At 30.4% G+C, this 22,584-nt stretch overlaps 1 protein-coding gene across 1 annotated transcript; it reads left to right on the top strand.

Annotated features, from left to right (window-relative positions):
• The first annotated feature begins 19,547 nt into the window (after window positions 1-19,547).
• Window positions 19,548-22,584, top strand: LOC18096974 (transcription factor MYC2). Its single transcript, XM_024597239.2, has one exon. The coding sequence runs from the start codon at window positions 20,269-20,271 to the stop codon at window positions 22,246-22,248; it is 1,980 nt and encodes a 659-aa protein (XP_024453007.2). The 5' UTR covers window positions 19,548-20,268; the 3' UTR covers window positions 22,249-22,584.

The following is a 22,584-nucleotide window of genomic DNA, read 5'->3' as shown; positions in this document are numbered from 1 at the left end:
TAATAAACAATATTGGTTTAGGATTATTTTTTATTGGATATTTGAGTTTTTTCTCCCTTTGTTTTTTTTTTCTTTTTTCCATTTCATTTTTAATGTTAAGTTTTTATTAAATTTTATCTTTCCAGTATTTAGTTGATTGTAAATCCATTTTTGTGTTTTTTATCATGTAATAAAATCAAATAAAAATTAATTCACTTCAATGAAGTCCATACTTGAGAAGTGGGTTTGACAGGTTGACCTAATCTATTTTATTGTTTTCTCCTTTGTGTTTTTTTGGACATATCCAGTTGATAAAATCATGTCAGAGGAACTCCCACACATTTAATTTAAAACTTGAGTTAAAAAAAAAGTTGAGTCAGAAGTTTTTAAATTTGAATTGTTACACCGAGTTTGATGACAATGCTAAAATGTTTCTTACGATTTAGATACTATTTTTTCATGCTCAAATTTTTTTGGTTCAAGTCATAGCAAAAACACAAGAAATAACCTAATAAAATCTAGATGGACTTATGGTTTAATTTCATGACTCATAAAGTTTTTTCAAAAAAACAATTATAGTTTAGATTGACTTTTGTATATGCACATTAACCCATCTAATCCATAATCCACAAACCAAAACTTAAAAATCATGGTAAATGGCGTAATCAAGCATGTGGTTAATGAAGGTGGGGCAGCGGTTAATGGTTGTTGAGTATTATTAACCGTTTGCCAAATATAGTGTGGTGAGACATTAAGTGTGTGTTCTACATTGTAGTAACTTTTACGGTTCCAATTAAAAAAAAACATTTAAGAAAAACATTATTAGTTATAATTTTAAAATGGTATGTTTAAAAAATATATATTTGATTAAAATGACTGTGAGATAGATTTTTGTATGTAAAATAAATAAATAAAAATTATTTTAGATTCTACAAAACTAAGGTTTCGAATCAATTATATACTAGGCTTGATGTAAAAAGTATAAACTATTTGACTACTCAAATGGATTTTTCTCCGGAGTCAGGTAAAAAGAAGAAGTTACTAAAATTTTAAGCCATCAGTCAAAAAATTTATAAATTAGTATTAAATAATAAAAATTTGATCTTAAAAATATCAAATAAAATAAGGTGATAATTCGGCAAACAAAATGTCAGCTTAATGATGAATCGTGTATATTCTTGAACAAGGTAAATTGATGTAAAACCCTGAATTAATTAAAGTATAAAACTATACATGAGAATATTGATGATTGCAGTGAACTCGAGTTTAATGGCATAACAGTTAATCGAAAAAATTAAAAAAAAAATTTATTACAATGAAGCTTGTAGATTTTGATTTTTATCCTTCAATCTCTGTAAATTCTCTCCTTTTATGTAGTATAGGATTGTGATTAACTGTTTTCTATAATCAATCTAGCGAATCAGAGAGAGAGAGAGAGAGAGTTGAGGGATTGGGAAAAATAGAGAGAGAAAGTGACGAATTAATTGGAGGAAGAGAATTTAGGGGCAAATTGCGTGGGAACTTTCTAGATTGGGTTCCTGTATTATGGGTAAGATAATTTTTATGGTAATTGTCTTTGTTTTGTTGATTTTATGTTTAGAGGATGAAAAAATCCAAAATTCAATTCTATGGTTTATGTAAATATCCAGGGGAATGCTTATTTTGATGAATTATTAGTTGTTTGGTGTTGGAATAATATGAATGACAATAAATTTAAGTAGAAATTGAATTAAAAACCATGAATTTTATACTTGTTAATGGTTGATCGTGTGTATTAAATTTAGGGGATCAGAAAACTTGTGTTATTGAGTAAAACTACTGTGTTATTTGAAGTTATGAAAGGTTAATTGATGATAATAAAAATAAAATTGTCTAATATTTTTTCAAGTTTAACGTGGGTGTTCAGGTCAACTCGCGCACACCTCGACTAATTCCACGAAGTTAACGACTATGTAAGCCTCTAGTGGCTTTGAAGTTTGTGGGACTCGAACTGGTGATCTCTTAAAAGCAAATCCAAACCCTGAAATTATCTAATACTTGAAAGACATGTATGGGATCTATTTAAAGAAAGGCACAGGGAGATGGAAAGTTTGTTTTAATTTTGTAATATTGAATGGTTAAACTCAAAGAAAAGCTCTAAGGATTGCAATTAAGATACAACCGTGGTTGTATTTATGATTATAATTTTGAATATTCTAAACCCCGTTTGTTTGCTGGAAAGTAGTTTTTTTTTGGAAAATGAATTCCGGGAAAGTGAATTATTTTCTGATGTTTAGTAGTGTAATGGAAAATAAGTTGGAAAACATTTTCAAGTGTTTGGTTATGTCATGGAAAATAACCTGAAAAATAACTTATTGATGTTTTATTTTTCTCAAATTTATTAAAATAATGAGGAACAAATCTTACAAATTAAAAAGTTGAATGAGAATGAAATTGAAAAAAAATATAATTTCATAAATTATCTCAAATAAAATAAATAATAATCAAAATAACAGAGATCAAATCTAAAAATAAAAAAAATAAAATATGAAGAAATTAAAATAATAATAATTAATATTTCATAAATTATTTCAAAAAAAATAAGTAACAATCAAAAGAATGAGGACAAAATTTGATAGATAAAAATTTTTAATAAAAAAATGATAAGGAAAAAGTAAATAGCAATTATAAAAATAAGGACCAAAGTTAATATAAAAATTAAATTTTAAGAGATGAAATTGAAAAATAAATATTCAAAACAAAATATATATAGCAATCAAAAGTTTGAGGATCAAATTTGATATAATCAGCAAATAATGACATTTCTAAATTTTTCACAGCTTCCGGAAAGTGTTTTCCGCCCAAATTTTCTAGGAAAACACTTTCCTAGAAACCAAGCCAAATTTTTCTTTGACTGAAAAGTGTTTTTCGTTAATCAACTTTCCTAATGACAAACAAACATTGAAAAGTTTGGAAAGTTGTTTCCCGGCAACCACTTTCCGGAAAACAAACACAGTCAAAAGGAAAAACATTTTCCTGAAAACCAAGCCAAATTTTCCTTTGACTGGAAAGTGTTTTTCGTTGACCAACTTTTCTAATAGCAAACAAACACAAGAAAGTTTGGAAAGTGGTTTCCCGGAAACTACTTTCCGGGAAACAAACATGGTCCTAATTACAAAAAGGATCGCTTCCGGCTTTTAGCTATAATATTTAATATTTTCATTTATAAAAATCTAATTAGGGCTGTCCGTGTATATCTAAATAATATTATAAAGTGAAATTAACAAACTATAGAGTAGGAGTAGCAATATCTTTATCTGTTTTATTTTTTAATACAATCCTTTCTAAAAAAAATAACAAGGAAGTTTTCTTTTTCCGATACTGTGGGAGCTTTTCATTAATGGGCGTGACATTAACGAGGATACAAGCTCTAAAAATAGAATTCTAATTAAATAATTTATCTGCGAATCCATGGAAGAATGGGCCCGAAATATAGCTTATATGGCTTGGGCTATTGCTTTCCGAATCCTGAAAGGGCCACAATGTCAAAGGCTTTCCCTAGCCTCTCTGGGCCTTTGCTAACTTCTTGAAATTTTACAGCTTTGTTTCAGCTTTAAGTTGTATAAATCAAAACTTACTTTCGTGTAAGATTTGTTTGATTCTTGCTAGCTTGAATGGGCCCGAAATATAGCTTATATGGCTTGGGCTATTATTGTGCATTTATATATTTTGATAAGTTAATTATAATTATATTACTGTGTTTGCTTGAGAGTTTAAAACATAAATTTGAATCACCTTTTAATATTTAATAGTTAGGACAAGAACTCTTAGAAATAACAACCATTAAAAACTTTGCATCAAGTTATTTGTAATTACAGTAAAAAATAAATTAAAATAATTTTTTTCATATATATATATATTATAAGAAAGTTATGTCTTTTTTTTGGAATAAAAAAAAAACATTTCATTTTTATGACAATGCTTGTGGGTAGTTGTTCTACACACACGTATTTTTAAAATCAACATGATCATATTATAAAAATAAAAATTATTAGACATTAAAATATAAGAACAATATGGTGGGAACTAACTGGATTATTAAAATAAAAAAGTAATAATTGATCCTGTTTATTTTTACGTTTCAAAAACGTTTTTGAAAAAAAATTAATTTTTAATTTTTTTTACTTCAAATTAATAATTTTTTAGTGTTTCCAGATCATTTTGATATGTTGATAACAAAAATAATTTTTAAAAAATAAAAAAAATGTCATTTTAATGCAATTCTAAGTGAAAAACAACCGCAATTATATTTTCAAACAGACATAAAACACTGTAACCTAATGCATGTTTTATTGTTCAATTGGAACAGTAAAATAATATTTTTGTCGAACTACAAAGACAACAAAGCTTGTAATTAGGGTAAAATTATATTTTTAATGGATATATTGGACATTACTAAATTAATTATTTAGTTCACACATTTTTTTTTATTGCAATGGAATGACTTTGTTTCCCTTACTTGACACACACACACACACACACACACACACAAAGGTAGATTGCAACTCGGTTTTAGAGCGTGTTTGACAGTGTGGTTGCGGGTGCTTTTCAAATAACTTTTCGTGTTAAAATGCATGCTAATGATGTTTTTTTTATTTTTTAAAAATTATTTTTGACATCAGTACATTAAAACAATCCAAAACATATAAACTATATTTAATTTTTTAAAAAAAAATTTAAATTTTTTAAAAACACAGCCGCAGCCGCGTTCCTAAATATTCCCTTAATCTCTAGAATCCAAACTTATGGTGGGTAAAATATCCGTGTAAGAATTAGTTGCGTACACGTAAATAAAAAAAACAAAAAATACCCATCAGTTTGCAGGGGTGTACGGGTGTACCGACTTACTCAAAAAATCAGTTTCAAGAATCAAATTTCTCTGATTCTGTTGCGCACCAATATATATATATATATATATATATATATATATATATATATATATATATATATATATATTACAATTGAATATAAAAGGAAAAAGGAAATAAAGCCTGTCAATTTTAAACACTCTATCGGTTCTTTATATTTTGTTGTTCTTTACCCATGTTAGATAAATCTAAACCCTTTAAAATTAATGGTTTGAAATTGTAATAACTATAAATTTTAAATGAATTATCGCAACCTCAAGTGTTCTTTACCCGTGTTATTTTTTTTCCCACGTCCTCAGTCAAATTTAATTTATCTTTTATAACTAAATTACGCAAATAAAAAACAATTTCCTTACATTTCCATATATAGAAAAAATAAAAAAATTAAAGTTATAACTGTTAGAGAATAATATAAATCATATATTGAAACCTCATCTAAAAACTTAAGCTATTGAGTTAAAATAGTTCTTTGATATGGTATCAGAGCCTTGATGACCAAACGGTCACAAGTTTGAATCTTATCATCCTGATTTATTTGATAAAAAAATCAAGCACAATATAATGTGGGTCTGTGCAAGTTTCAAAACCAAAGGGTTTTCATTTGAGTGGGTGTGTTAAAAAATAATATAAATCATATATTAGATCCTTACACAAAAATTTAAACTATTAAATTGAAATTGTTCATTGATAATAACACAAACGAGGCTATGACAAAACAGATGTATGCTCTGAAGAGGAAAACTCACCCTTCCATGCATAAATGATTATGCGATGCGAGTAATTTTCATTATCGTTCGTCTTCTAACAAACACATCCTAAATGATTATGCGAGAAATCAAAGTCAAATTGAGCATGGAGGAGATGCACTTGCAATTCCGAGTAGTCTTTAATTTATCAATTCCTTTATTGCCTAACCTATCCTGTGAGATATTTGAAAATGCAATAATAATTATTTTTTAAAAGTATGTTTTTTTAATAAATTAAAATAATATTTTTTATTTTTTAAAAATTATTTTTAATATCATCATATCAAAACAATTTAAAAATATAAAAAAATACATTAATTTTTTAAAAATAATTAATAATTAACCTCTGAAAAGGTTAGATTACAAATCAAATTGTGATCTTTGCAAAATACTTTATAAAGTAGATAACCCTTCAAAAGCAAAAGGGAGGATGAAAAGGAAGAAAAGTCGACCTAGACGACGAAGAAATATCATACTTAAAGAAGATGATAACTTTTAAAAAATAAGCTGACTAGACCCTTCAAATAATCAAGAGCCATTCATCTGGAAGGAATATATGTATATTTATAAATAAAAACTATTTTAAAAACTAACAACCACCGCAATAACAGCGCCTAATAATGTTTAGGCCTGACAACCGCTCGCTGCTGATCTGTTACATAGCATGATGGTCTCTCTCTCTCTAACTTGACTGTAAAAAAGGAAAGAAAAGCATTTGACTCATTTGACCTGTATATGTTGAATCTGGCTGCGTGTGTAGGCGGGGGGGTCCAGGCTCCAATGATGCCACCCATAGGCGACAAGCTGCAAAGCCTGTGATACAAAACGACATTAGGCGAGAAGTGTGAACCATGTGCGAGTTACCTGTCCGGATACAGACAACAAGTAAAAACACAGATGGTGCCTTCTTCACAAACTTAGTTTTCACGTCTTTCTCCTCATTCATGTATCATTTTTGTTTTTCCCTTCTCTTTTGTTTTCTTTTTCTGCTCATATGCTGGTGTGTGCAGTGTACAACAAGCAGCAATCACATTCTTGCTCATCTTTTCAAGACCCATAGGCGAAATTAGTTTGATGCCTTGTGCTCTTAATTTTTACTCTTTTGGATCCAATTGCAACCAAGTTCTGGGATGTTACAGTGTAGGGTAATGCCTATAAGTGGCAGGGGACAGAGCTGGAGACAGGCTTGTCGACCTGGGTCGTACAGATCTTATCATTCAGGGAGTGATATTGGAAGCTGTATGAAGTATGAACAGATGCCTTTTCTTTTATTTAATTAATTGTATAATCTTGTACTGCAATTTGGACATTCTGAGTTTTTTCGCTCATTCATTGTATTAAAGGATAAGTTAATCAGTTGTTTTCAGCATGCGATACGTAAGTTTCTTTGATTGTATAAACAAAGATTTTGGAACGTTATCCAGCCGGACAAGCCAAACTCCGGCTAAATTGCGTTGTGGGGAAAGAACAGATATGCCCCAAAACTATTACACCATTCTCGATTGAGTCCCAACAAATAGCTTCTCAATTAATTCCTCCATCTAATTATACATTACCCATTTATCCCATCTATATGATAAATTATGGTCCGAAGTTTAGTTTGAATTGGAGATTTGGCCAACGTTTAATGAAATGGGGGATTCAATTAGAAGATTGTTTGATCGAGGACTTGAATAGGGCAGTACGTAGTGTGGGAACATATTTATCCTTTCCCCCGTATCATTAAATTAAAAATATATATATTATAAAATATACTAAAATTGTTCAGTGTTTTACTATGACAGTCCATAGTAAAATATTGAGCAGCTGTTTTCTCTCTTTTTTTTTTTTTAAGTTGTTTTTTTTATTTTTTTAATGATTTTTTTTGCTTAATTTTTTTTTAATGTTTAATTTTTTTCTATTTAGTTATCAAACTTTCATGACACGGGTTCCGAGTTTGACGGGTTAACCCAAATTTTTTTTCTGGTTTACTTTTTAATTAATTATTTTTTCGAGTGCAGTCTAAAGTGAAACGCTGAGCTGTTTTTTTTTTGTTTTGTTTTTTTAAGATGTTCTTTTTCTTTGTTTTTTTTAATGAATTTTTTTTTTGTTAATGTTAATTTTTTTTCTATTTAGTTATCAAACTTTCATGACACGGGTTCCGGGTTTGATGGGTTAACCCAGATTTTTTTCTGGTTTTTCCTTTTAATTAATTTTTTCGTTTAATTTAGTTTGTTAATGTTAAATTTTTTCTATTTAGTTATCAAACTTTCATGACACGGATTCCGGGTTTGACGGGTTAACCCAGCTTATTCTGGGTTAACCCGTAATATTTTTTTTCCTATTCAGTTATCAAATTTTCATAAATAGCTAAAAGGAATCAGTGTCAGTGCAGTCCACAGTAAAACACTGATTCCTTAGGCGTTTTTATTTTATTTTTATTTTTTTTTAGTTGTCTAAGTTTTTTTAGTTGTTTTTTATGCTTTTTGGGATTTTTTTTTGCTTCTTTCTTTGTTTTTTTTAATTAATTTTTTTTCGTTTAGTTTAGTTTGTTAATGTTAAATTTCTTTCTATTTAGTTATTAGACTTTCATGACACATATCCCGAGTTTCACGGGTTAACCTGGTTTCACGGGTGAACCCAGTTAATTCCGGGTTGACCTGTCAATTTTTTTTATTATTATTTTCATAAATATTTTTGTTTAATTTAGTTTGTTAATGTTAAATTTTTTTTTATTTAGTTATCAGACTTTCATGATACAAATACTGGGTTTAACAGGTTAATATGGTTTGACGAGTTAACCCGGGTTTTTTTTCTTTTTAATTAATTTTTTTATTTTAGTTCAGTTTGTTAATGTTCACTTTTTTTTATTTAGTTACTAGACATTCATGACACGGATTCCGGGTTTAACGGGTTAACTTGGTTTGACGAGTTAACCTGAATTTTATTTTATTTTTTGCTTTTTTTTTCTTTTTAATTATTTTTTTCGTTTAGTTTAGTTTGTTAATGTTAAATTTCTTTCTAGTTTTTTTTCTTCTTAGAGGTTTTCTTTCTTTTATTTTTTTCTTTTTAATTAATTTTATTTAATTAATTTAGTTTATTAATGTTAAATTTTTTTCTAAGTAGTTCTCGGCTGATGCCTTTAGTTTTTTTTTTATGCCTTTGACTGTGGACTGCACAGTGCAATCCACAGTGAAAAGGCTGATGCCTTTTGTTTTTTTTTTAAATTAATTTTTTTCGTTTAATTTAAATTGTTAATGTTAAATTTTTTTTTATTTAGTTATCAAACTTTCATTACACGGATTCCGGGTTTGACAGGTTAACCTGGTTTGACGGTTAGCCCAGTTAATTCTGGGTTAACCCATTAATTTATTTTTTTCTTTTTAATTATCAAACTTTCACGATGCGAATTCAAGGTATGACGGATTAACCTGGTTTGAAGGGTTAACCCAATTAATTCATATTTTTTTTTCTTTTTTTCATTAGTTTTTTTCTTCCTATTGGTTTTTTTTCTTTTTAACTAATCTATTTAATTATCACACTTTTATAACACGACCTTGCAGCCAGACCCACGTCTAATGCTATTGGGTCTGATATTACAGTCCAGACACTTTTATGCTAAGGGTTAACCCAAGTTTAATGTTATTATTAATATTATAAACATTACTCTTGAGTCAGGCGTTGCAACCAAACCTGAGACTCTTGGGTATAACTTTGCAAAAAAGCCTAACACTTTTAGATCTTGGTTATTTTTAAAATGTAAAAAATAATTGACTCGCGGCATCGCACGGGACATGAAACTAGTATATATATAAAAGCTATCAGTACTTTACTGTGACCCTCGACACATTACAGTGTTATTATTAAAAAAGACAAGAACTAACAGAGCTTGTATTTGAGGTGAAACTGTCTTTTTCGAGGAATTTATTTGGAATTACAAAATTAACTGGGAATAGATTAGTATATTCATATTTTTTTTAGTATAATAAAATTACTTTGTTTTTAGTACAATAAAATTACTTTGTTATTTTTAAAAGTAAAAAAAAACATAGAGAAACTTATTCATCTTTTTATTTTTATCTTTTCAATATCTTTACATAGTTAAATTATATTTACACTTAAAAAAAACATTAAAATTATATAGAGAAACTTATTCATCTTTTTATTTTTTTAAATAGTGAAGATATTAAATTGCCCTTAAAATAACAATAACAATCTAAAATTGATTTTAAAGGTATTTATTTTTCAAGTTGAATCATGTTAACTCAAGTTATCATTATTTAAATATTTTATTTTATATTAAAAAAATTTATCCCACGTGCCCAAGATATCACGTGGTACGTATCTTGTTCATGCTAAATTGTACTCGAGAATAGAGTGTTCATATTTCTCGTTCTTTCATTTTTTATTTTTCACCTATATTTGTTTTTTTTTTTTCATTTTAAGTAAATCATAGGTCTCCACTTGCTAAACAGTACTCCACCAACTAGTTTTTTTTATTAGAAAAAGTTTTTCCATGCTTAGTTCAGTTACAATGTTACCCCTTTTCTCTCCAATCTCTCTCTCTCTCTCTGAACCCAGCATACAAACACTAAATCTTAAGCTAAATATTCGTTTTTTAATTGAAATCTCTGCTCGTGCGACTTTATTGACCTAGAAAACTCTTGTTGGTTTTTGTTTATTCAATCTTCTCGTCGGGAATATGGAAAAAATTGCATGTAAGTTGATTATTAAAATTGAGATTTTGAATGGCATGTTTGTGCGTTTATTTTATGTTAAATGGTTAAAATAATATATGTTTATACTTGATTTAAAAAAATTAAATAATTTTTAATTGATTCAAACCGAAGCTCTAAAAACCCTAAAAACTTTGGAGAAATCTAGAATTTGATGTTTTTTGTTTGGTTAAAATAATGAGGAATTGTTGTTCAATATCTTATAAACATGAACTTAGTGTTATTTTTTTAAAAAAAATATTCAGCCATCGTGGCAATGATTAATTTTAAAAATACCAACCAATTGTTAATTAATTTATGATATTTTTGTTTTTTTGAATCACAAGAGACATTTAAATTATTAAATTAAATATAATAATAAATTTATAAATAATACTAGATTTTTTATTGATTATCTCCTAACACCAAAATAAAGAACATGAAATATTATGAAGTTATTAAAATTGACGAGGAAACTGAATTTTTTCAAACTAATAAGAAAAAGTAAAAAATCAACCACAGTATATAAAGGCTAAAGTAATTATAAAAAACAAGTCAGCAACAACCAATCACCAGTTGCCACGTTTTAAGGTGATGAAAAAGTTGCTGATGCCGCCAATATGAAAGGCTGCACTCCTGTAGTAAACAGTATGGGACGCTTCTCCTTATCCTTCGGTAGTGTTGTAACTTGGAATTGTGTTTTATATGTTTTTTTTTAAAAAATGATTTTTTTTAATTTTTTTTAAATTAATATTTTTTAAATATTTTTATATCATTGATATCTAAAATAATTTTTAAAATAAAAAAATATTATTTTAATATATTTTAAAATAAAAAAAATTTAAAAATTTAACTGTTACAGCGCTGCTAAACACGTTTGAAGTTTGAAGACGGCTTTAGGAACTAAAAGCGTCCCGACACGTAGGCGCGTGGCAAAAGCTGACAACACGCTTGAGGAAAAAGGCAAGAAAAAACTGTGAATCACGTTAAATTAAATGTATAAATTTGTAGGGCCTACCATTGTCGTTGCTGGTTCTTTGAGGCTTCCCATTGATTCACGTTTATCTCCTGCAGCTTTTACAAATATAATTTTGACATCGACGGCTTTATCGTTACGCGTATTCTAGACTAGACTTCCAGCTACTTCTCCGTAATATTTATAGTTTTGGCTCCTAGGAAAAAAAAAGAAAAACCCATAGACTTTTCACGTATAATTCCCCCGCGTTACACTGCGTGTTTGTATTTATTTTTTAAAAATATAATATTTAGTTGTTATAAATATGTTTTAAAGAATAACAACAATTAATAATTTGAAATATAACACCGACTAATATTAATATTTTTTTTTTAAATTGATTTAGTTATTTTTTTTAATAAAAATCGAACTGAAAATGATCAAAAGTGACCTCTTAGTTAATTATGGCAAAACTTGCACTAATATTTTCTTTATGGTGCTTGATGATTTAGGTTTATCTCTCGGCAGCATCAGGATAAGTTTTCAATATAGGTTCCTCCTCACGTTACACTGTTGGACAAAAACATTTTAAACAGAAATTCTTTTTTCAGGCTACGAATTTATTTTGATATTATTATTAAATATAATCTAAAAAGTCAAACATGAAAACTTTCAATTTAAATTTATGTTTTATAAATTATTTTTTATTTAATAATACAGAAAAAATAAATACTCACAAAACCTTCCTAATATCAAAACATTTTATAATTTAAAGCATTGTTCTCTAAAAAATCCATTATCATCTTAAAAGCAAATTTAAAATAAAAAATTCAAGATTTTGTATATGGTTGAAGAAAAATATTTTTAGATATGATAAAGTTATATAAAAAAATGTATTCAAAATCTTAAAGAAACACAAATTTTATGTCAAGTAAATATTAATGAGTTTTTTTTTCATGTTAGACACATGTTAATTGAAAAAAAAATTAAGCTAAAATATCTATAAAAGCATATAACATTATTTGTGAAAGATGATGAAATTGAATAATAATTTTTTTAGTGCATTTAAATATAAATTTATAAAAATAAAAAAGATCAGGCATGCGGGTCTAGCCTAAGCAGCACAACGTGTTTGGGCCTCTAAAATACAAAGGTTAGGTGTGTGGGTTTCAAATCCCAGGTTTATGTGATTGAGCCTTGGTTTTTTTTTTCTTTTCTTTTACAAGGGACATGTGACTAGTCATTTGCCCCTCTTTTTAAAAATAAAAATAAATAGATGACACGTCATATGCTGTGATAAATGACTTGTCGTCTTTTCTCTAGAATTCAACCACCATAAAATTGGCTAAAAAAATAAGGGGAGATGATTTTTAAACATAAAAATCCATTTTAAAACTAATCCCGACCCAAAAACACCCTAAATGCTTATATAAACTCATTTATGACATCAAATATCCCAAAAATAGGTCGATAAAACAAAAATAAACTCGAATTGCTAAAACTTTTTTAGCCCAGATCTAACATTTTAGGCAAGGCAATGGACAAAGAACAACATAATAGAACACCTATATAAAATATAACTCTTTGACACTAAGATAAACTTTTTTCATGGCTGAAGTCGGTGTGAATCAACTATTTTATCTCTTCTCAATGAGTTTCTCTCTCCTTTCTCTAGCCTAGGGATTGAAAAATAAAAAAATAAAAATAAATTTTTGGATCAAAATAAGAATTATCATTACTATGGGGTTAGCCATATAGTTTCTCCATGTTTTATATTGTAGTCCTTTATCTTTAAATTTTGTATTTTTACCGTAATTTCAAGCCTTATTTCTTCTAATTATGCTATACAAGGGTTTGATTGAAATAAAACAAAAGGCTAGAAAATGAAAAAAATGAACTTGGTTGGGAAGCTATTAACCAACTATCTATTTTTTTAGTTGTTGTTATAATAAACCTAGAAGCTCTAAGAGAAGATTAATTAAGGTAAATACAAGGATAAATAACATGAAAAAAATAAAAATTAACATAAAAATAAAATGTAACAAGATATCGAGAAATGAAATTGAAAAAATATTAATATTACATAGAAGAGCATATGGCAACGCGGTAGTGAAATGTCTCACACGGTGCCAAAAGATTGCAGAACCCTTGTACCTGCTAGCGCGTGCGTTTAAGGCGCCAACCTATTTTCCTTGTCCGTTTACCCCAATCCCTCTACTTATTTTAGTTTCAATCTTCTTCCCTTAACATGTTTTTTAAAATTAGATAAATTCTATACATGTTTTTTGCAAAATCAAGCATCAACAGAGCATAAAAAATTTCTCTTGATATTGCATGAGCTCAAATAAAAGCCAATATAATAGGATCAAATTGAAGGAAAAAAAAGTTGAGGGACCAAAAAAAAGGTGCATTAACTTGTCCCTTGACCATGAAAATTAGTCTTTGATTTTGAAAAAAAAAAGATGGAATATTTCTTTAAGCTTCAAATTCGATCCTTGAAATTGAAATTTGCTTCGCAAAATCAAGACTTAACCGAGCGACATAATACTTCCTCGACTCCTCGAGATCCCCGTACGCATGCATCGAAAACAAAGTTCCAAGACCAATCACAAATCAAAACAATTTTGAAAGATAAAATTGTAAGATAAAGAAACTAAGAGACCAAAGTGTAAAAATTTCCAGGAACTGAAAAGAAGAAGAAGGAAATTTACGGTGTTGAATGAATGAACAATGCATCTCTTCACTAGTCAAAGTGTTTAACCGGCGCCTCTTAGTTTTTTTGTAATTATAATTATAACATGGTCACCAATAAAGCAACGGTTCCACTATATACGCGGATTTTGTTTTTTCAAGGCAACATGGTCGAATCCAGGATGCTACTCAATTTCTCGTGGATTTTTGGTCAAATTTGTCCATGCACTCATCAGTTCAATAACAATAACAAAAGGAAATGAATTAAAAAAAAAAACAAATAAAAATCATGCCTGGGCAATCATTCATAAATTGGAATTAGTATAGTGATAGAGCAAATGCAGGTGTATGTGTATGTGTATGTGTATGTGTATGTGTTCGCGCTGATGTATCTCTACGGTGGTTAGAACTTCTGGACAGGATGAATAATACCTGTAAATTAGACTGCGGAATCTAATAGATGGACTCTGGATTATTTATTGGTAACTACGTGACCTGTGCTGTTTTAATAGCCTGATTATTTTTTAATAAAAAAAATAAATTTATAAACTTTTCTAATGTATTTTTTAATATATATTTTTTTAATTATAAATTGAAATGTTTATATATACTAAATTCATGTTGCCGATTGTTACTATGAAAACTATTTTTTATTTAAAAATATATTAAAATATTTTTTTTTTAAACTTATTTTTAATATTAACATATTAAAATAATTTAAAAATATTAAAAGTAAAAAAAATATGTTAAAATAATATTTTTTTTAAAAAATATTTTTAACACTATGGTATCAAACTAAAGCTAAAAAAATTAATTTAAAAATATAATTAGAACACAGTATTACCCCATTTCAAAATGAATTTCATTTTTTTTTTGTTAGTTCGTGTAAAAAAAAACAGTCTGAAACTTAAAACTCAATGTAGTCAGGAATGCTTTTAGTTGACTCTGGCCCCAATCCATGGAAAGCACGAGAAAAGTGTGCCGTTTCGTAACGAATTGCAACCTGGTTTTTTTTTTCTTGAGAAAAAGGAAAGTTAAATTCAATACGAAACATGCTCAAACCTGACTCTGGCCCCAATCCATGGAAAGCACAAGAGAAGTGCTTTAATCAATCAAAGTTGTTCTCTATGATTGATTGACTTGTATGATCGGTCGAATTTCTCAACAATTCCGTTGAAAATTGATTCTAAAAAAATAATATAAGAAATCAGGGTCATACAACAAGATCAGCGTCATAACACCCCCCGTCCTCATGATCTACAGCAATTTCAAATTCCCCGGTGTGCCCTGTTTTCTTCACAGATCATACCATTAAGAACTTTATAGCAACTTGAATCTGTACATCTTCACTGATAAGGAGACCTCCATTAAAGGCCATGTGTTTGTCAAGAGTGATGGGTAGAAGAAAGTGAAAGGATGAGAAAGAGACAGGATGAATGGCCTCCTGTCGGCCGATCTAGTTGTTTAGCTAATAAGAGAGGAGATGGAAGATAATTAATCCATCCAAATCGAAAGCATTAATTAAACAGTTATTATATTAAATTGAAGAATAAGAGATTAAAAATTATAACTAAAGAGTCTTTTTTAATATTAATAAAGTTTGTCAAGAGTTAAAAATTCTTTTCTCTAAAGAATTCAAAGATAACATAAAAAATAACCAACAATTTCCTATAAAAATATATATTATTTTAATATATTTTTAAATTAACAAATAATTGTTATCACAACTACAAATAGTATGTAGATCCTCCCCTCTCCCTCTTTATAAACACTCTGTTATTTCTCTCCTTTGTGCGTATGAATTCTTTTCCCCGTGAGGTCACATTCATGCATGAGGTTGAAAGGGATGAGAATGTTATTTTTCCTCAAACTATGGGTCTCCTTGTAAATAGACATCAATGACGAGCATAAAACACAAAAAACATAAAATTGAGACTTTAGAGGGATCATTTACAAATTTACTCCAAGCTAAAAGCATTCGGGCCACAAATAAAATAAATAAATAAATAAAATTAAAAGAAAGAAAAGGGTGATGGAAAATTTATGACATGGGAAGAGGCATATACACGTGCCAATTAAAATAAAATAAAGAAAATTGTATTTACGTCCCTTGTAAAATACTTACCAAGCAAAGCAAAACGTGCCTCAATAATTTATTCTTTAAACATTGTGAAGTTTTTAACTTTTTGTGGTTAAGTTCTAGGTTGAGGTTAATTTATACTTTATTATACATAAAATTTAATTATAAAATTTAATTTTTTTTGTTTTTTCTAGTTTTTTACACAAATCTTAACCTCAATCATGAAAACAATTTTAAAAAATAAAAATAACACAATAAAAAAACATGTTTGAAAGTGTGGTAGCGGTTGTTTTTCAAAGTGTTTTTCACTCGAAAATGCATTAAAATAATATATTTTTATTTTTTTAAAATTATTTTTAATATCAGCACATTAAAATGATATGAAAATATAAAAAAATATTATTTTAAGTAAAGAAATAAAGAAATAAATAAATAATTTTTTTAAAATTTTTTTTTTAAAATATAAAAACAAACTGAAATAATAACCCGTAAAGGATATTTCTATTTTTTATAACATAACCCGACAAAAAAAAATAAAAAAGAAGAAGAAGAAAGACGACCCCATCAAGGGCCATGATCATCTTTCGTGACCACAACGCGTTCATGGCCTTGTATTTATCAACGATTCATGTTACGTCATGTACAAAAAGATCAATTAAGGGTGAAGTGCTCTAGCGATTATTTGGAAAATTGCTGCCGAGTTCCCGAGTCTCTTGTTACTCGTGGCTGGCGGCTATTTCACGGAGCCCACAACGGAATTAAAAGGTCGTCGTTGTGAGGATGAGGTGAGACTTGTAAACAGCAGCTGGCTCTCCTCCTTGCGGGGATATCATCGATAATTTTTTTTCTTTTAATTTGATTGGACTACACTGGAATTACAAAGTATATTGCTTTGGATTATTTTTTCGGTGTTGTTTGAAATGATTTTCATTTAGAAATATAAAATAATATTTTATATTTTTTAAAATTTATTTGTAATATTATCGCACCAAAACACTTTAAAAAATTAAAAAAATTAAAATTTTTTAAAACAAAATATTACAGCAAAAAAAAAAGAGAGAGAGCGCAAGGGTAAAGTGCACGCAAACGAACTGTTTGAAACACGTTGAGCAGGAGTGTTTGTGAAGAAAAAAATCGCAAAATTGACCCATCATGACTATGTTACATTGATTATCAACCTATTTCTCCCAATAATGTTTTTTAATCCTTGATGGTGTACGGCTAGTAAATCCACAAGAAATCCACCATCAAGCTATCATGGGAGCTGATTAAAGTTTTTATCGAGGAGATGAACCTACACCAACTCGGTTAGCATAAGTTTTTATTCTTCTGACGAAGATAAAATCTTTATTATATAAGAAATAAAACTTCCCATATCATTATTAATTGAAGCCAGTTTAAAATATTATATTCATGAATTGAGAATGATAAAGAAGAATATAGGATTTAATGTCATAAATGAACACCCAAAAGAATATTTTTCGAAGAAGCTGGGAAACAAAGCCAAATTTAGAAGGAAAAAAAAGTATTTTCTACAAAAAAACTATATTATAAAAGCTGAGGATCGATACGGTATGTATTTTACCCACGACAGTCCACTAATAATCTTACTGTCTTGAAATCTTTCGATTATTAATTTTACATCAATCATCAAATCTTCTTATGCAATGCCGCAAACTCAGATAACACAGCATGTAGAGATTCATGTAAGAGGCACGGAAAACCTCACACGAGATAATAAAATTAGAAAAATTGTAAAATAAAACTAAAATACATGAAATATATAATACTATTTACTAGACCCCGAATTATTAAAGAAAAAACAAAAAATAATGTTGTTGCCGGTTAAAAATCACCAATGACAAAAAACTATTTATATAAAAAGTAAGCACAACAATCTCAGCTAGCATCATTTGCCTTTTGATTTTTTTTTCTTTGGTTGTTGATTAATGTGATCTATAATCTTCTTGGTACTTTCTTTGGTTTTTAGAATGAACAAAATTCAATAATAAAAAATAATTTCACTCGATAAACAAAAGAAATAACATAATTCGAGTATGTCATGATTCTGAAACGTTGCATAAAAAAATTAGGATTGAGAAATATAACATAAGGTAAATATCATATTCAGAATCACGGTATCAATTAAATGCCGAAACATTCCAGTAGCCATCTCCACAGTCAGCCAACCAAAATCCAGTAGTCAAAACCCCCCTACATCCTATATATTTTGAAGGGTTCTTATGAAATTTTATCATTGAATTGCATAACAATTTCAATTCTAATAATTATTTAGTTTGCTAATCTTACATTTAATGTAGTCAATTACAGTTAATCTTAAGTTTACCACTCATAACACAAACCTCGATTATTTTCACTCATCATATTTATGAACAAATTATACATGAGAATGTTTTCATGAGATAAATGCAAGTAAATAAACATATATACATAAGAACTATAAAATGCTTAAACAATACAATATTTTACTAACTGAAATCCCAAAATATATCAACATAAACTATCTATCTATTTATGTCTATGTCATTTACTAGATGATCCAGATTCATCAATAACACGACTGCCTCCTGCTCGTGCTTTTGCGTGAGTGACCTTATTTTCGGTCACGATATCATAAAAAAATTAAAATCTATCCAAAGTTTTCAAGTACATCAGGACTACCAAGAAATTTTATAATTGATCTAGTAATGGATGACCACTAACATTCCACTTCTTCTATGATTGGTCTTCAATTTCTTTAATTCAATCTTCAATCATGTAATATACATCACAATTAATTACAAATATAACAAAAGTTAGCATTCCCCTTAACAATTTTATATAAACTCTAAAATTTCTAAATTAAAAATTTTTCAATATGAAACAAAACAAGAAAAAAAGTGGAAAATAATACATTTCCAATGCTAATTAATTCAAATTGACATCCCTTTTTCAACAATTTCAAGAATCTCCTAATTTTCTTCCAAACTCCAAACTTCCTCTCTCTAATCACCCAAGCTCTCCATCTCTCTCTCTAAGTTTTTTCTCTACTTTGATTTGGTTTTCTCTGCTTGGAAATCACCAAAAACCAATCTCATTTAATTGGGAGGAATTAAAGAAAAAGAAGAAGAATTAGAATAAATAAACAAGCTAATTTTGAGGGGTGTAACTCAACTGGTCAGGCTCTAGGTTTGCTCCCTAGAAATCACCAGTTCGAGTCTCACAAACCTCACGGTCACTGGAGGCTTATATAATCGTTAATTTAGGACCCGTGGGATTAGTCGAGGTGCACGCAAGTTGGGCCGGACATCCATATTAATAATAATAAAAAAAAGGCTTAATTCATAATTCACATGAAGATCATAACAAATAGATAATCTTGATTAAATCTAATTTAAAAAGAGAAAAAGTGATGATAAAAAGAATTAGAATTGAATTGTAATCAGGACATGACGGAAAATCAATTGAAAAAGGAGATGAGAGGGAAATGTGAACAAACCTATTTGGGAAGGAGTGAGAATCATACAAAGTATAAATTTGAACCTTTTTTCACATACTATATGGTGCATTTGATTATTTATTATTTAATCTCACACCTTTTGGTCCAACTCCCCATTGAGTAGTAGTAATCATTTCAGTTCAAAGAGCAGTCACCGAGTCCAATATTAGTAAGCTTCCATAAATACCCCCCACCAGCTGATTTCGAACTTCCTTCTCTACGAGTCACCTCGGTCACAAGCAGCAGCTCCAAACCAGCAGAACTATTCCACGTGATCCCCACGTGATCCTTTAGCCAGCCCTCAACCCAACCTTAACTGCATCCCCTCCAGTCCTCGTTCACGCCGCCCTTTACCCTTCTCCCTTCAAAATATCGTGAATTAATCGGCGACCCTTTCCTTCCTGGAAACTGGCACCCTCACTTTCTTTCCAATCCTCTAAATTAACTCTTAAAAAAATAATAATATGAAAATAGAAAAATTAAGCTCAAATTCACTCCAAATAAATTCCAAACCCAAACGCAACCCAGATTACTCCCCTCCCGCCCCTCCCCTCCACCACAACCACCACCACACGCTCTCTCTCTGAACCAAATCCCCATCAAAACCACCGCTTTCTCTCTCCAAACTAAACTTCATTTCACCCCTTCCTCACTCGAGAACAAAAGTAAGGATCTCCCTTTATTTAAAAAAGAAACAACACATATTTACTTTTTGAGATGACTGATTACCGTCTACCACCGACAATGAATCTATGGACGGACGACAACGGGTCTGTAATGGAAGCGTTTATGAACTCCTCCGATCTCTCTTCTCTTTGGGCACCGCCTCCGCAAACCTCCGCCTCCTTTTCAACGCCAGCAGCAGCAGCAGCAGCAGCAGCGCAGCCATCTGATAAAACTATGTTGAACCAAGAAACACTCCAGCAACGCCTCCAAGCATTAATCGAGGGCGCGCGCGAGAGCTGGACTTATGCAATTTTCTGGCAATCCTCTTATGATTGTTCGGGCGCTTCCGTCTTAGGATGGGGCGACGGATATTATATAGGGGAAGAAGATAAAGGCAAAGGTAGGATGAAAAATTCGGCATCATCAGCTGCTGAACAGGAGCACCGTAAAAAGGTGCTCCGTGAGCTGAATTCGTTGATTGCCGGGCCTAGTTCTGTTACTGATGATGCTGTTGATGAAGAGGTTACAGATACTGAGTGGTTTTTTCTTGTTAGCATGACTCAATCTTTTGTTAATGGAAGTGGGTTACCTGGTCAAGCTCTTTTCAATGGGAGTCCGGTTTGGGTTGCTGGCTCGGAGAGGTTGGGGACTTCGCCGTGTGAAAGAGCAAGGCAGGGTCAGGTTTTTGGTTTGCAGACTTTGGTTTGTATACCGTCGGCAAATGGTGTTGTTGAATTGGGTTCCACTGAATTGATTTTTCAAAGCTCGGATCTGATGAATAAGGTTAAGGTTTTGTTTAATTTTAATAGTTTGGAAGTGGGTTCATGGCCGATTGGAACAACAAATACCGATCAGGGTGAGAATGACCCGTCTTCGCTTTGGCTTACTGATCCAGAAACTAAAGATGGAAATGCTGGGATTCCGTCAACTACTCCGGCTCATCAGACTGCGAACAATAACAATCATCATAGTTCGAGCAGTTTGACTGACCATTCAGGCGGAATTCATCATGTTCAGAATCATCACAGCCATCAACAGCAGCAGCAGCAGCAGCAGATTCATACTCAGAGTCTTTTCACTCGAGAGTTGAATTTTGGGGAGCACAGCACGTATGATGGGAGTACTGTTAGGAATGGGAATTCCCATTTGATGAAGCCAGAATCTGGAGAGATATTGAATTTTGGGGAGAGTAAGAGGAGTCCTTCCAGCGCAAATGGGAATTTCTATTCGGGTTTGGTGACGGAGGAGAGTAATAAGAAGAAAAAATCACCTGCTTCTAGAGGTGGTAATGAAGAAGGGATGCTTTCGTTTACTTCTGGTGTGATTTTATCTTCTTCTGGTTTGGTGAAATCGAGTGGTGGTACAGGCGGGGATTCAGATCACTCTGACCTCGAGGCCTCGGTTGTAAAAGAGGCTGATAGCAGCAGGGTTGTGGAACCCGAAAAGAGGCCACGAAAACGAGGGAGAAAACCTGCGAATGGAAGAGAAGAGCCTTTGAATCATGTTGAAGCAGAGAGGCAAAGAAGAGAGAAACTTAATCAGAGGTTTTATGCACTACGAGCTGTGGTTCCTAATGTATCAAAGATGGACAAAGCTTCCCTTCTTGGCGATGCAATATCGTATATCAATGAGCTTAAAACGAAGCTGCAATCTGCTGAGTCCAGTAAGGAGGAGTTGGAGAATCAAGTAGAGTCAATGAAGAGGGAGTTAGTAAGTAAGGATTCAAGTTCTCCTCCCAATCAGGAGCTTAAGATGTCAAATGACCATGGAGGTAGACTGATAGACATGGATATTGATGTGAAGATTAGTGGATGGGATGCAATGATACGAATCCAATGTTGCAAAATGAACCACCCTGCTGCTAGGCTAATGTCGGCTTTGAAAGATTTGGACCTTGATGTTCAGTATGCGAATGTGACTGTGATGAATGATTTGATGATCCAGCAAGCTACAGTGAAGATGGGGAATCGGTATTACACCCAAGAAGAGCTAAAGGTAGCCATATCTACAAAAGTTGGTGATGCCCGATAGGCATTGAACAGAGCCACAGATGCGATTAGCAGTTGGGATAGGTCTTGGTAAAGATTATAGGTCCCGAGTTTCTTTATTAATGCTGTAGGATTTTGGGACGTTTTAAGGCTCCCCTGGTAGTACAAGCTCTGTACAATAGCATTATTTCTTGGTGTTTCTTCGTAGCTGTTTTGGTATAATTCTGAGTTGGGGCACTTTAATTTGAGGGGCTGAACTGACGAGCTATGTAGATTTACGAGGCTCCAATCAAGTGAAAATAGCTATTTTTGTGTTTATTTTCTGTCTGGCATTGATGTATATATTGAAATTCAAACCTGATCAATTTTCTGGGTTAAA

Source organism: Populus trichocarpa, chromosome 3, assembly GCF_000002775.5.
Source record: "Populus trichocarpa isolate Nisqually-1 chromosome 3, P.trichocarpa_v4.1, whole genome shotgun sequence".
NCBI lineage: Eukaryota > Viridiplantae > Streptophyta > Magnoliopsida > Malpighiales > Salicaceae > Populus > Populus trichocarpa.
The sequence above is the reverse complement of the archived record's forward strand: the minus strand, read 5'-3'. Positions and strand labels throughout refer to the sequence as shown.